Genomic DNA, 13863 nt, shown 5'->3' with positions numbered 1-13863 from the left:
ACCGATACGCAAGACTCTACTAAACCCGTTCATGACTCGTGAGACCTATATAACCTAGGCTCTGATACTAATCTATCACGACCCAAATACCTAACCTGTCGTGATGGCGCCTATCGTGGTACTAGGCAAGCCGACTCATTCCAAAACCAACCGATATTTTCATTTCAAGGATATTTTCAAGGCTATCTAGCGTAAAAACCTTCGTAAAGGAGATCAAATCAAAACAAAAGTGCAGAAAAGAAAAGCCCGACATCAGGGTGTCACAAGTCATGAGCATTTACTACAATCTGTCTAGCAATATCAAGGCTAACTGAGCTTGGAAAGTTGCTAAATACAACTAAAGGAAGATAAGAGCGAGAAAAGCAGGGGGTGCGGTCGCCAAGTAGCTACCTTGCTATCCCCGAGAAAATCTGCAACCAGAATAATCAACAACCGCTACCGTATCCAGATACACCTGGATCTGCACACAAGGTGTAGGGAGTAACGTGAGTACGCCAACTCAGTAAGTAATAACAATAAATAAAGACTGAGAAGTAGTGACGAGCAATAAAGCATATCAAGTTCATATCACAAAAATTCAGTAAAGTACAGCATGCTTTAAAAATCAGTGTTTGAATCAAATCATCTCGTTTAAACCTGGTTCCAGTAAAAATTATTTAAAGATATTTTTCAACATTTTTTCAAACAAAGGCTCAATGCAAAGGTGAGCAAAAATGATGAAATCATAAACAGCCCCTCGGGCAAACCTCACAGTCACTCGTGCCACTCGGGCATACCTCACAATCACTCTTGCCACTCGGGCATACCTCATCATCACTCTTGTCACTCGGGCATACCTCACAATCACTCATGTCTCACAGTCACTCAGCACTCAGTACTCGGCACTCGATACTCGGCACTCACACACAGTAGGTACCTGTGCTCACTGGGGTGTGTACAGACTCGGAGGGGTTCCTTCAGCCCAAGCGCTATATCAAGCCAAATCATGGCATAAATCACTCAGGCCCTCAGCCTATATCAAGCATGCTGCGGTGTGCAGCCCAATCCCATAAATATCCTCACAACTCAGGCCCTCGGTCTCACTCAGTCATAAACCTCACAAGCCACTCGGACATTTCAGTAAAAAAACCAAACAGGGCATTCGGCCCAAAACAACATTTATATGCATCAAAATAGAGTCATAAAAATGAGTTATGCAGTAAACAAGTATAACCATGACTGAGTATAGATTTCAATCGAAAACAGTGAGAGGATAGTAAGAAAAGGGCCCCTAAGGGTCCAAACAGCACTGGCACAAGGCCCAAACATGGCATCCAGCCCAATTTACAGAAACTCTTTCTAAAACATATAAGTATCATATAATTTCCACAAAATATGCAACTTTACAGTTGCTACGGGATGGACCAAGTCACAATCTCCAACAGTGCACGCTCACACGCCCGTCACCTAGCATGTGCGTCACCTCAAAATAGTAGAATGATACAAAAATCCTGGGTTTCATACCCTCAGGACTAGATTTACAATAGTTACTTACCTCAAACCGATCAAATCCCTACTCTGCGATGCTCTTGCCTCTCGACTCGGACTCCAAATGCTACGAATCTATTCACAATCAATACAGTACCATCAATACACTCTAATGGAATGAATTCCACAAAAAAAGCTACAAAATTAGACCATAACCCGAAATTGGCTCAAACCCGGCCCCCGGGCCCACATCTATAAATCCGACAAAATTTACAAAACTAGAAAGCCCATTCACTCATGAGTCTAACCATACCAAATTTATCAACATTGGACATCGTTTGCTCCTTCAAATCCTTAAATTACTTCTCCAAAAATCCCGATCCCTAACCTCTCATTTTCACTAATTACATGATTAAACAACAGAAAATCACCATATATATGAGTATTAGGGCTCAAATAACTTACCTCAATAAAAAACCCCTTGATTCCCTCTTTAAATCTCTCCCAAAATCTCCAAAATAGAATAGAAATGGTGAAGAATGCACCAAAATTCGCGAAGTGTGCAATATGTACCTTCTGCCCAAGCTTCTCGTACTTGCGGCCTTTTACTCGCACACGCACGATCGCACATGCGGTCCCATCAACCGCACCTGCGCAAGTCACTTAAATGCCCAGATTCCACATCTGCGGCCAACCTGTCGCACCTGCGCTTGCGCACTTGTGTGTGGCGCGCCGCATCTGCGGAGCCAGCCTTCTTCCTTCCTTCCGCATCTGTGCCCCAGGTCTCGCACCTGCGGGCTCGCAGATGCGATAGACTTCTAGCACCTGCGCATCTTGCCTAGCCCAGTATTTCCCGCACCTGCGAACCCCCATGCGCACCTGCGATTCTTCCTTCCGCAGATGCGGAAATAGTAGAAGCAGCAGCTTCAACTGCATCTTCCAACTTCGACAAATCCGTTAACCACCCGGAATCACCCCGAGGCCCTCGGGACCTCAACCAAAAATACCAACAAGTTATATATCAACATACAAACTTAGTCGAATCTTCGAATCACTCAAAACAACATCCAAATACCAAATTACCCTCGGATTCAAGCCTAAGAACTTCTAAATTTCCAAATTCGGCAACCGATGCCGAAACCAACCAAACCACGTCCGAATGACCTCAAATTTTACACACACGTCACAAATAACACTACGAATCTACTCCAACTTCCAAAATTCCATTCCGACCCTGATATCAAATTTTTCACTGCCGACCGAAATTGCCAAATTTCCAATTTCGCCAATTCAAGCCCAATTCTATCACGGACCTCCAAATCATATTCCGGACGCACTTCTAAGTTCAAAGTCACCTAACGGAGCTAATGGAACCATCAGAATTAAATTCTGAGATTGTTTACACATAAGTCAACATCCAGTTGACTTTTCCAACTTAAGGTTCTAAATAAGAGACTAAGTATCTCATTCCACTCCGAAATCACTCCGAACCTGAACCAACTAACCCGGTATATCATAATATAGCTTAAGAGCATAAAGGAAATAGAAATGGGGGAAATGGGGCTATAACTCCCGAAACAATCGGGTGGGTCGTTACATTATCAAATATGTAAGAGAAGTCATCTGCTTCAAATAAAGTCTATTTGATGCGTCGACTATTCAACTTAAAGATGACAGAAGGTGGATCTATTACGGAACATATCAATGAGTTTAATGTAATATTAACTCAGTTGAGTTCTGTTAACAAAACATTCAATGACGAAGTGAGGGCGTTGATTCTACTATCATCTCTACCGGAGAGTTGGTCTGTAACAGTAACTGTAGTTAGCAGTTTGTCGGGAAGTACCAAACTCAAATTGAATGATATTAGAGACTTGGTTCTAAGCGAAGATATTTGCCGAAGAAAATCAAGTGATTCCCCAGGATCTGCTTTTAATATCAAAAGCAGGGGGAGAAGCAGCCAAAAAGAACAAAGTCATGGTCGCGGCAGATCAAAGTCAAAAAGAAGAGGGCAATCTAAAAATACCAAAGAGATTACGTGTTGGAATTGCAATAAAAGGGTCACTATAGTAGCCAATGTAGAGAACCAAAGAAGAAGAAGGAAGAAAATACAACAAATGTAATTACTGAACAAGTCGGTGATGCACTAATTTGTTGTGCAGATAGTCCAGTCGAATTCGATTTTGGACTCAGGTGCATCCTTTCACTCTATATCATGCAAAGAATTATTGCATAATTATATTGTTGGAAACTTTGGGAAAGTTTATCTAGCAGACGGCGAACCTCTGGACATTGTCGGGAAAGGTGAAGTTCATATAAAGACTTCACAAGGCACGCTATGGAAATTGCAAAATATTTGACATGTTCCTTACCTCAAGAAAAATATTATATCTATGGGTCGGATTGACAGTGAAGGATATACAACAACATTCGGTAACGGATCATGGAAGATAACCAAAGGAAATTTGGTTGTGGCGTGAGGCTTCAAGAAAGGAACATTGTATGCAACTACAGAGAGATACTATAGCAATAGTTAATCATGGTCGTGATACAACATTGTGGCACCGGAGGCTCGAGCATATGAGTGAGAAGGGAATGAAGTTGTTGGCATCCAAAGAAAAGTTGCCATACCTAAAGCATGTTGAATTAAATTTGTGCGAAGATTGCATTTACAGGAAACAAAAGAGAGTTAGTTTCTCAAAAGTGGGAAGGACGCCAAAGAAAGTGCATACAGATGTATGGGGACCAGCTCATGTAACTTCTCTGGGAGGCTCATGCTATTATGTCACCTTCATTGATGATTCCACAAGAAAGGTATGGGTTTATTTTCTGAAAAATAAATCTGATGTGTTTGTTACCTTTAAAAGATGGAAAGCTGAAGTTGAAAATCAAACAAGACTAAAGTTAAAATGTCTGAAATCTGACAATGGAGGAGAGTATGATAGTCAAGAGTTTAAATCATTCTGCTCTGAGAATGGGATCAGAATGATCAAGACAGTTCCTGAAACACCGGAACAAAATGGCATTGCTGAGAGGATGAATAGAACCCTGAATGAACGAGCCAGAAGTATGAGAATACATTCTGGATTGCCGAAGTATTTTTGGGTCGAGGCTGTCAACACGGCAGCTTACCTCATAAACAGGGGACCCTCTGTACCGCTGAATTTTGAAATTCCTGAGGAGGTATGGACAGGAAAGGAGGTAACTCTCTCTCACATCTGAAAAGTTCTGGTTGTGTTGCTTATGTTTATGTAAACTCTAATGATAGAGATAAGCTTGATCCTAAAGCCAAAAAATATTTCTTTATTGGCTATGGTGATGATAATTTTGGTTATCGATTTTGGGATGATTAGAATAGAAAGATCCTAAGACACGGGAATGTCACATTCAATGAAAATGTGATGTACAAAGAAAAGCTTGAAGTGGAACTAACCAGAATCAGCAAACAGACATCTGAAACAGTTGAGTAAGAAGAAATCTCGGAAAATAAAGTGGCTAGAGAGACTACAACTAGATCTGAAATTGAAGATGCCGAACCAGAAGCCAAATCTAGATCAGAATCAGAACAAGAACCAGAGATAGAATTAGATGGGGAACCAGATTTGGAGTCGGGACTTGAATCAAATTCGGGATCAGTTAATCCTGGACCTACATCAAGGAGATCTAAAAGAGCCACGAATGCTCCAGATAGGTTAACTCTCTCTCTCCACTATTTACTTCTGACTGGTGCTGGAGAACCAGAGCATTTTGTTGAAGCAATGCAGGTGATAAGCTCTGATAAGTGGAAGCTATCCATGAAAGAAGAGATGAATTCTCTTCAAAAGAATAAAACATGGATACTTACAAAGTTACCAAAAGGAAAGAAGGCATTGCAAAACAAGTGGGTGTACAGGGTCAAGGAAGAGCATGATGGTAAGAAGAGATACAAAGCACGATTAGTAGTAAAAGGCTTTCAGCAGAAGGAAGGGATTGACTACACCGAGATCTTCTCTCTTGTAGTCAAATTAACTACTATCAGGTTGGTGCTAAGTATCGTAGCTGCAGAAAATTTGCATTTGGAGCAGCTAGATGTTAAAACTGCTTTCTTGTATGCTGACCTTAAAGAAGACATCTACAGGAAGCAACCTGAAGATTTTCAAGTTTCTGGTAAAGAAAACCTTGTGTGTAAGTTGAAGAAGAGTTTATATGGTTTGAAACAAGCTCCTCGACAATGGTACAAGAAATTTGATGGATTCATGCATAATAATGGTTTCACACGATGTGGGATGGACCATTGTTATTATATCAAAAATCTTGATAAATCCTATATCATTTGAAAATAAAGAAATATTTGCTATTCTCTGGTGGCGCCTTCACTCTATCAGTCTTGAAGGCTAACTGAGGCAGTGCACAGCCTCAGTTTGTCAACACCGATAACTTTGGTCAACATGTCTGACGGGTTCTTTGATCCTGGTATCTTCTGTAGGGAAAAAGTTCCTTCACTTATCAACTCTCATATATGATGATACCTCAACTGGATATGCTTCGATCTTACATGAAACATAGGTTTGAGGGGGAGATTGATAGTAGCAAACCTCGTGTAACCCGCCAGAGAATATGTTTCATACATAATAGCGTGAAGGCGCCGCCAGAGAATAGCAAAAAAAAAAATTAATTTCTTTCTTGATGTAACATAGGTTTGAGGGGGAGATTGATAGTAGCAAATCTGTTGTTGTATGTGAAAGAAAGAAAAGTAGACAAAACAGAAGAAAGAAAAGTCAAAAAGTGATAAACTTATGATGTAAGCGCTTACATCGGCATTCGTATGATGTATGCGCTTACATCGACATTCGGGTGATCAGTGGCGGATTCAGAATTTTGGGTTCGTGGGTGCTTAACTTTTCTTGACGTACAGTTACTACCAATCACATAGTATAAGTGCATAACTATTTGAACATGACAGTAAAAAAAAGTTAATAAAAAAAACTCGTATTAATATTATAAACGCGTGTAACGAAAAATGCAACTGGCGAAAAAAATTTTTAATGGATTTTACCACTCTAGAGGAACTATTTATTTTTAGAAGGGTCGAACTTTGGAGTTTCTTTCTTTGTTTGTTATAGATAATTACTAGGTAAAATACAAAAGGAAAAACTTTATCAAAAAAAAAGGGAAGGTAAAATAAAATTCAGAGAAAAAGTAGTATGGAATGAAAATAAATAAAGTAGTGGTATTGGATAAAAATTTAAAAAGAAGACCTAAATGGGGTAAAGGAAGAAAGTAAAATTGAGCCTGCTACGAGTGAGTTTCGAACTCTCAATCCCTCATACTACTAAAGCAGTCACTATCCTTGCTTGACTAAAGCACCCATCAGCCTTTTTGTTTTCTGGGTGCTTCCTGGTTTAATAGATCAAACGCCTCAAATTTTCTATATAGATGTGGTAAGGTTAGTGGGTGCTGAAGCACCCAAATTTAGTATGTAGATCCACCCATGCATATGATGTATGCGTTTATATCGATATTCTTATGATGTAAGCGCTTACGTCGGCAGGGCATTCAAATGCCTATAAAAGGGATATGCATTTTTATTTGCAAATCATCCATCAACTTCCTCTTTCTCTCCTCAATTAATAAAGGATTATTCTTTGTGTGGCCGTGGAGTAGGTAAAAATTGTCGAACCACGTAAATCTTCTTTTGTCTTGTCTTGTGCAATTTATTGCTTTTCTCTTTCAAATATTATTTCCCTTCTATTAGCCTGACACGTTTCCAACAATTCCTAAATATGAACTTTGTTAACTTGAGAAATTTGTACAGTGTTATCGCTCGGATTTTCATCTAAAGCTAGAAACAATATGTATATTCTTATTGCAGTGTTAATGCTTCAACTGGTCATGGAGTAAGTAATTTTCATGTAATTGTTTGCGTTATAGACTCATTAGTTCTCCAATGTCGTTTTGCTTTTCTTTTTGTTGGGAAGTTGCTGGTTGCTGGTGGTGGTATGTATGTGGAGGTCTTCAACCGAGGCGTTATTCCACTTGCGTACAGCATTAGGAAAAAAAATAAAGCTGGAGAGACAAATACATACTTGGACGGAATCTACCTCTTGTTTACTTATATTACCAAACCTGAATCCATTGCAGCCCTTGAGGCAACAATGGTGGCTGATGATGATGTTATCCGATCGTCCACTTTCAAGATTAGGAAAAGGAAATACTAGTTTAATTTGTATTTGTTCAGCTGTAAAAACAATTACAAGGGGGAGGCAGGTTTTCCTCATCTCACCTCTCCTATGTTTTAGTCTTTTTCGAAGTAAAGCAGTACCATTTTGTAATATATTTTTTACATTACCAAAAGTTGCCATTACATTCTGCTTTAGCATCCTCCAATTTGGCTATATAATAGTACCATTATTGAGCCCTTGATAGTCCTGTATAAAGATGATCCTTGATTTTTTGCTTCTCTAGCTTCTTTGGTTGTCAAGTGAGATTACCCTTTCTCTTAATTATAGAATTTAAAACCGCATTTTTTTTACAACCATTGTGGAGGCCAACTTCACTAATTCCACTGGGTAACTTAGTTGACGAACATAGTTTATGCGACGGATTTTGTGATCTTCCGCTTCAGTCTGTGTTTTTCGAATGAATGTTTTGCATAAACATCTCAATGTCCAAGATAAAAGGAATGATCAAATGTCCGCTCGTCTGGCAAGTTGGCAGCAAGCACTTCCTTCCTATTTGTGTGGAAAAGCTTCAAAGCCTATTAGTTAGTATATCCTTATATAAATAATAAATAATAATAAATATGCCCTTTGATCGCTACAAGTATGTAGCCACGTAAACGAAAAGAAGACAATACTTCACGAAGTTTAATTTGCGGTCGGGATATTAGCAAGTGCGTATTGCCGAGGGTGAACATATTTCTTTTCTCTTGTGTTGGCTTTGCAAGTTCCCACTTCACCTTATTTGCTGGAGGGAGGATACGATTATCGAAGCTAAAGTCCCATTCAATTCATATAATTTCGTCGATTACCCTCTTACTCGCACGAATTGGATTTTTCAGTTGGAAATCTGTTAGAAAAGTTGTACCTTGACAAGCCCCACGATGCTTCTGGCAGCTATACTTTTCTTTTTTTATCTTCTTTATCTGAAAATTGGTTCAATTGATTTCTTTCAGTCCCTACTTGAAAAGGTTGGGTTCTCTGTGGGGCGTCGATATTCAACGGGGCTATTAGAGAAGCAGCTTTACTTCGATATGCGAGAGGTCTAAGCACCGCGGAGCCTAAGCTAGTGATGCTTTCAGCTACTAGACTTTCGCCGTTGAATGACGTAGGTGCACAAGAGTACTTCGCGCCACAACCATCTCATTTTTATAGGTTCTACGGACCGATGCCTGCTGCTTCATCTGGGAGACGTTAGAACTCTCTTTAACCGGAATCTTAATGGCTAAACCTTTTTTTAACCGATTAAATTGTATTCTATTTTTGAAAGGTCTTTTCTTGCTCTGAGGAATGCCTGGTTTAACCAGAATCATCTCGTTAGCTTTTAGAGTCATCCCAGGATCTTTGGCTTATGCCATGTGCTCCAAACCTTTTTCTTTATTCGGATTCTGCTTGAAACTACTCCCGTCTTCGCCCCTGGATGGGAGGCATCTACCTCATCCCGATCGGTACGAAAAGAGGGGTCATGATGATATCATCTATGTCTGATCCGCTACATTTAGAAGTCAATCTGGTACCTTCCTCACGGTACTCAACAACTAGAATCATCTCCCTTTCTCCTTTTAGCTTTAGTCGGTCGAGTAGCAACTCGACCAATCCCAATAGCTGTTGTATTTAGAGTATTGTTTTGAGGGAGAGAAAGCGTGGTTGACAGCATTGCGGATCGTAGACCACTAAGGGGAGAGGCCAGTCTTCCTACTCAGCATAGGATTTAGCTGGGAAGAGACTTTAATACATTAAGAAAAGATGTTCACAGGGGCTAGAAAGACTCGGTCATAGGAATTTAGTACACCTACGTGCCGGTAAACGAAAACTACTATAATTAGAGGAAATCAAATGAATCACAGCATGCAAACAATATTCAAATCAGAAAGGAGGAAAGGCTTAGGGTGGATACCTTCCACCAGTATTTTAAAAGGCGTTTTCAGGGCGAGCCCTGGGGCGAGGCACACCAAAAACGCCCCGAGGCGATGGTGTGGGGCGAAAATCTCAAGAGGCGTACGCCCAACAATTCGGGAGATACGCCCGGGCATTTGAGGCGCGTTCTTTTAGTGAGGCGTAAGCCCTAGAGATTTTTTCAAATTAAAATAAAATTTATTGAATAAGTCCTTTATATAATACTCAAATTCTCAAAAGTCAGCTTGGTAATTACTCAAAAGTTTTGAAAAGGAACTGAAATGTATTAAATTTAAAAGTCAAAACATTTTTTATTGATTGAAGCCCTAATTCATTGTCTTTCCCAATTCTTTATCTTGTCCGCTAGTCTGCTAATATCTCCCAAAAGCAACGAATATTCGCTGAGTCATATTAAAACGCCTCGTCTTACGCCCACATCTTTTAAAACACTGCCTCCCACCAGTTGGTACTAAAGGAAGTTGAGAAACAGTATTTTCTTTCTTTTTGTTGATGCCCTTTTGCCCTATCTAAACTGCCATGGCTTCCAAAAGCAAGACTAACCATTTTGTGGGTTGTGATTTAGACATTTGGTTCAAATTTTTGTGCTGATTGCTTTAAGACAATTGTGTTGGCTTCCACCAGAACATCTATCATAAAATAGTCAAGTCAGGATTTTATATAGTAGATAAGTTTAATTTTCTTTGATTTCTTTTATTTTATGGGAAATCTTAAGAATCTGATTTAATGGTGTAGTTTGAGGATGACCTCAATGCCCACTTTGAGAGAGAGGGAAATGATGAGAATCTTCTCCATCCCACAAACAATAGCAGAGCTTTATTCTAAGAAAATGCCCACATGAAGTGAAATTGCATCTTGTAAAGTAGTTGGAAAAGGATAAGTTACAAATTAAAAACTACTAGTAAATGGAGACATAAAGAAAGAGCAAGTAGGTTACATCCGAGGGAGTTAGCTTAACAACCAATAAAGCGGGACGAAAATCATGAGAAACTAGACATTCAACAATTTCTTTCTGTTTGTCTAACCTTTGATAGATAGAAATAGGTGTGTCAAACAGACGGGACGGGTCGGATATGGCTCGGGTCGAGATGAGTAATGTAAAAATGGATAAATTATCCGATCAGACTCATATTTAATATGGATAAAAAATGTATTAACCGGCGGATAATATGGACATGACTTCTTGAATATGATCACTTTTAAGAGAATTTCTAGTCTTCAAAATCAGAGGAGCCCCCAATTTGAGGCTTTGCAAATGTAAAAGTTAAACTCATTAGTTATTCCTTAATTATCCATTTTCTAAATGGATAATATTGTTCTTATCCATATTTGCTCCGTTTTTAAAAACTTCATAAATCAACTCATTTTTTAATGGATAATATGGGTGTATAACTATTTTTTTAACCATTTTGCCACCACTAGATAGAAATATTTGGTACTTGTATGACAGAGGTAGTAGATACTCGGTGAAACTTGTGTTGGTAGAGATAGCACGTACTTAGTGAAATAATCGAAATGTGCATGAAAATCATGAGAAATTTGACATTCAATGATTTCTTCCTGTCTGTCCGCTTAAGTTTTGGTGGATAGTGTTAGCTGATACTTATGCGGTGGAGATAGTAGATACTCGGCGAAACTTATACGGTAAAGATAGCATATATTAAAAGAAATAATCGAGATGTGAACAAATTGATTCAGACACCATGATATCAAGAAAAGGAGAGCCAGTAGGTTTGAATAGTAGAGCATATTGAAGATATTTCTTATCAACTGATTTGCTAATTTAAATTAGTTAATCTAAGTGATCACCCCGTCATCAGCGGCTAGTGCTCGCCCTGGCCAGGAAACAAGATCTTGCACTAATGCATGTTTTCTCTTCATATACAAGTCTCTTAACAATTGGTAAACTTGTCTTCATCTGAAAAGTTGAATCACTTTATGAGCACATGATTAAATTGAGGTGTTTTTTTGGTTCTTTGGCTGACTTAAAGGTCAATCTCTTAGACTATTAGCTTTTTCTTTTTTCTTTTTGAATAATGATATTGTTAGTGAAAATGTTTTGCGTACATTAACTATTCCATTGAGTACATATTACCTCCACCGACACAGTTATTGAAGAAGCATTGTCAACTCCAAGGTGACATAAAAAAGAGTATTCCAGTGCCACCAGCGAACCTTGCTGCCTGCAGTTGTTGCTTTAGGGCTTCAATTTCCCTGTGCAATGCCGATACAATCTCGGTCAGCTTAAGCTCAAGGTTGGTCAGTCATTCCTTGTACTCATCAAAGTAGTACAGTTGTAATAAATGTTCTCAAATTAACATGAATAGAGTAGAATGGTTACATACTCCATCTAATTTAAGATTAAATCCTAGTTAATTGATTTATTTTTTTGAGAATATACCTTGCCTTGGTGGTTGAGAGTGCAAATGTGATATGGCATTTCCAAGTTTATGGATGGGACCCTTTTATGGAATCAACCTGCAGTGATAGGTGCATATGTATAAATGCATGTTGCAGGGGACACTTGTACTAAATTGTTATTTATTTCCATATATAAGAAAAGGCTCATTTATGTTCAACACTTTTGAGTGTAGTATGTGGAAGAATCACTCATTTTGTGGATGTCAAACAGAATAAATTCCAAATGTTTTAGATTATATAAAAGAATTATCACTAATGATTTGCTTTCACCCGTCTAAATCTTAGTGAGAGAGTTATTTGGTACATGTGCCGATGGTAGGTGTATACGGTTAAAATCGATCCTCGATCATGAAGATCGATCGAGGATGGCATCTCAGTCAAGGGGTATCTTCATGGAGAACCCGAACGAATTCCGAGATGGGGGCGTCGAGCTCGGGGCGTCCGAATCGACCGAGGTAACATCGACCGATACAGGTCCCGAACATCGATGCCCGAAAGTAATCATCAAGCTCGAAACCAAGGCCGAGGTTCCGATCCGACACCGAGTTCGAGTCGGTATCGAGCTCACAGACAAAAGGCTGTTACAACCGCACCAAAGGAGAGAATCTTGGCGGGAATTAAGGAGGAGACACACCATCATGGGTCCTCCACTAGTAATATTATTCCATTATGTTGCTATAGATAAAGTAGTGATCCTTGGCTATAAAAGGCAAGATAGATTGTAATAGAAGAGACCTTCCCTGGGATTAAGAATTCATTGTATTTATCTTTCTAAAGCTCACTAAGTATCTTTGTTCATCATTTTCTATTTTGCGTCATAAATACGTGTATTGTTATCTTCAGATCAAAGGAATCTACTTACCCTTAGAACCATATATAAATTCAACATTATCCGATTTTTCGGGTAAACAGTAGGAAACAAGTACTCGATGGAATGCACGCCCAAGTTGTCCGGACACCAATAACTAAAAAAAGATGTAAAGAAATTACCCCTAATATCAGAAAATCATCTGTCTTTACTAAAATCAAGAATGACTTTTACCTTCGAGCGCAAATGAGATTTTGAAACGTAAAATAGAGACTGAGAAATATCTAGAAGTTAGGTTTCAGCAAAATTGCCCCAATAAACAGTTGCACTACTGGTTTTCATTACATGACAAGGTAATAACTAAAAGGTAAGTTAGGCTTATCTGATCAGCGCTCACCACTTTTGATGACAATCTTTTGAGGTTGATTGATTATCAAACCTTGAGATCATGATACATAAACTTGTGGTTATGGGAATCTAGTGTACCTCTTTTCTATCCTAAATATATCTTAATTTTACGCTCCGTTATAAGAATTTATATACCCTTATTGTTAGCAAATCATCTCGTATTTGTACTTGAGCCTAACAAAGTTACACATGAAGTATAACAAAGGTTAACTTTAGACCCATAGTCAAAAGTAGAGTGTAAATTTGGACCATTTTCCTGAATTAATTTGACATGTTGAACCACCCAATCCACGTTAGAACTCCGTTAAAGTTAAGAACATCAAATACGAGATGATTGGCTAACGGCAAGAATATGAATTGTCCTAAAATATGACGACGATAAACTTAAGATATTTTGTATAGTAGAATAGTAAATTGTGACTTTTTCCTATAACCTATGTATAGTTTTCAGATGTTATTCCAAAGAGAAAACTATGATTGAATCCTATGCTAATAAGATGAAGATGAAAGAGTGGGCTGAGGGACCTGGAATTATTGCCTTTTCGTTTTCTTTTTATATGTATAAAATCTCAGTGGCAAGTTATGAGCAAGTCACATCATTGAAAAAGTGTAAATAAAGTAATCATGTTATGTTGATCACTTACTTGA

The 13863-nt window shown here is 38.6% G+C and overlaps 1 protein-coding gene across 1 annotated transcript in view; it reads left to right on the top strand.

The window, feature by feature from the left end:
• Nucleotides 1–7861, top strand: part of LOC107826535 (small ribosomal subunit protein bS6c alpha) — a 132764-nt gene extending 124903 nt beyond the window's left edge. The window contains exon 2 of the mRNA XM_075245420.1: nucleotides 7425–7861. Within this exon, the coding sequence (XP_075101521.1) occupies nucleotides 7425–7664 (240 nt within the window). The 3' untranslated portion in view covers nucleotides 7665–7861. The remainder of the gene's footprint in view (nucleotides 1–7424) is intronic.
• The last annotated feature ends 6002 nt before the right edge of the window (nucleotides 7862–13863 follow it).

This window comes from Nicotiana tabacum, chromosome 23 (assembly GCF_000715075.1).
Source record: "Nicotiana tabacum cultivar K326 chromosome 23, ASM71507v2, whole genome shotgun sequence".
Taxonomy (NCBI): domain Eukaryota; kingdom Viridiplantae; phylum Streptophyta; class Magnoliopsida; order Solanales; family Solanaceae; genus Nicotiana; species Nicotiana tabacum.
The sequence above is the reverse complement of the archived record's forward strand: the minus strand, read 5'-3'. Positions and strand labels throughout refer to the sequence as shown.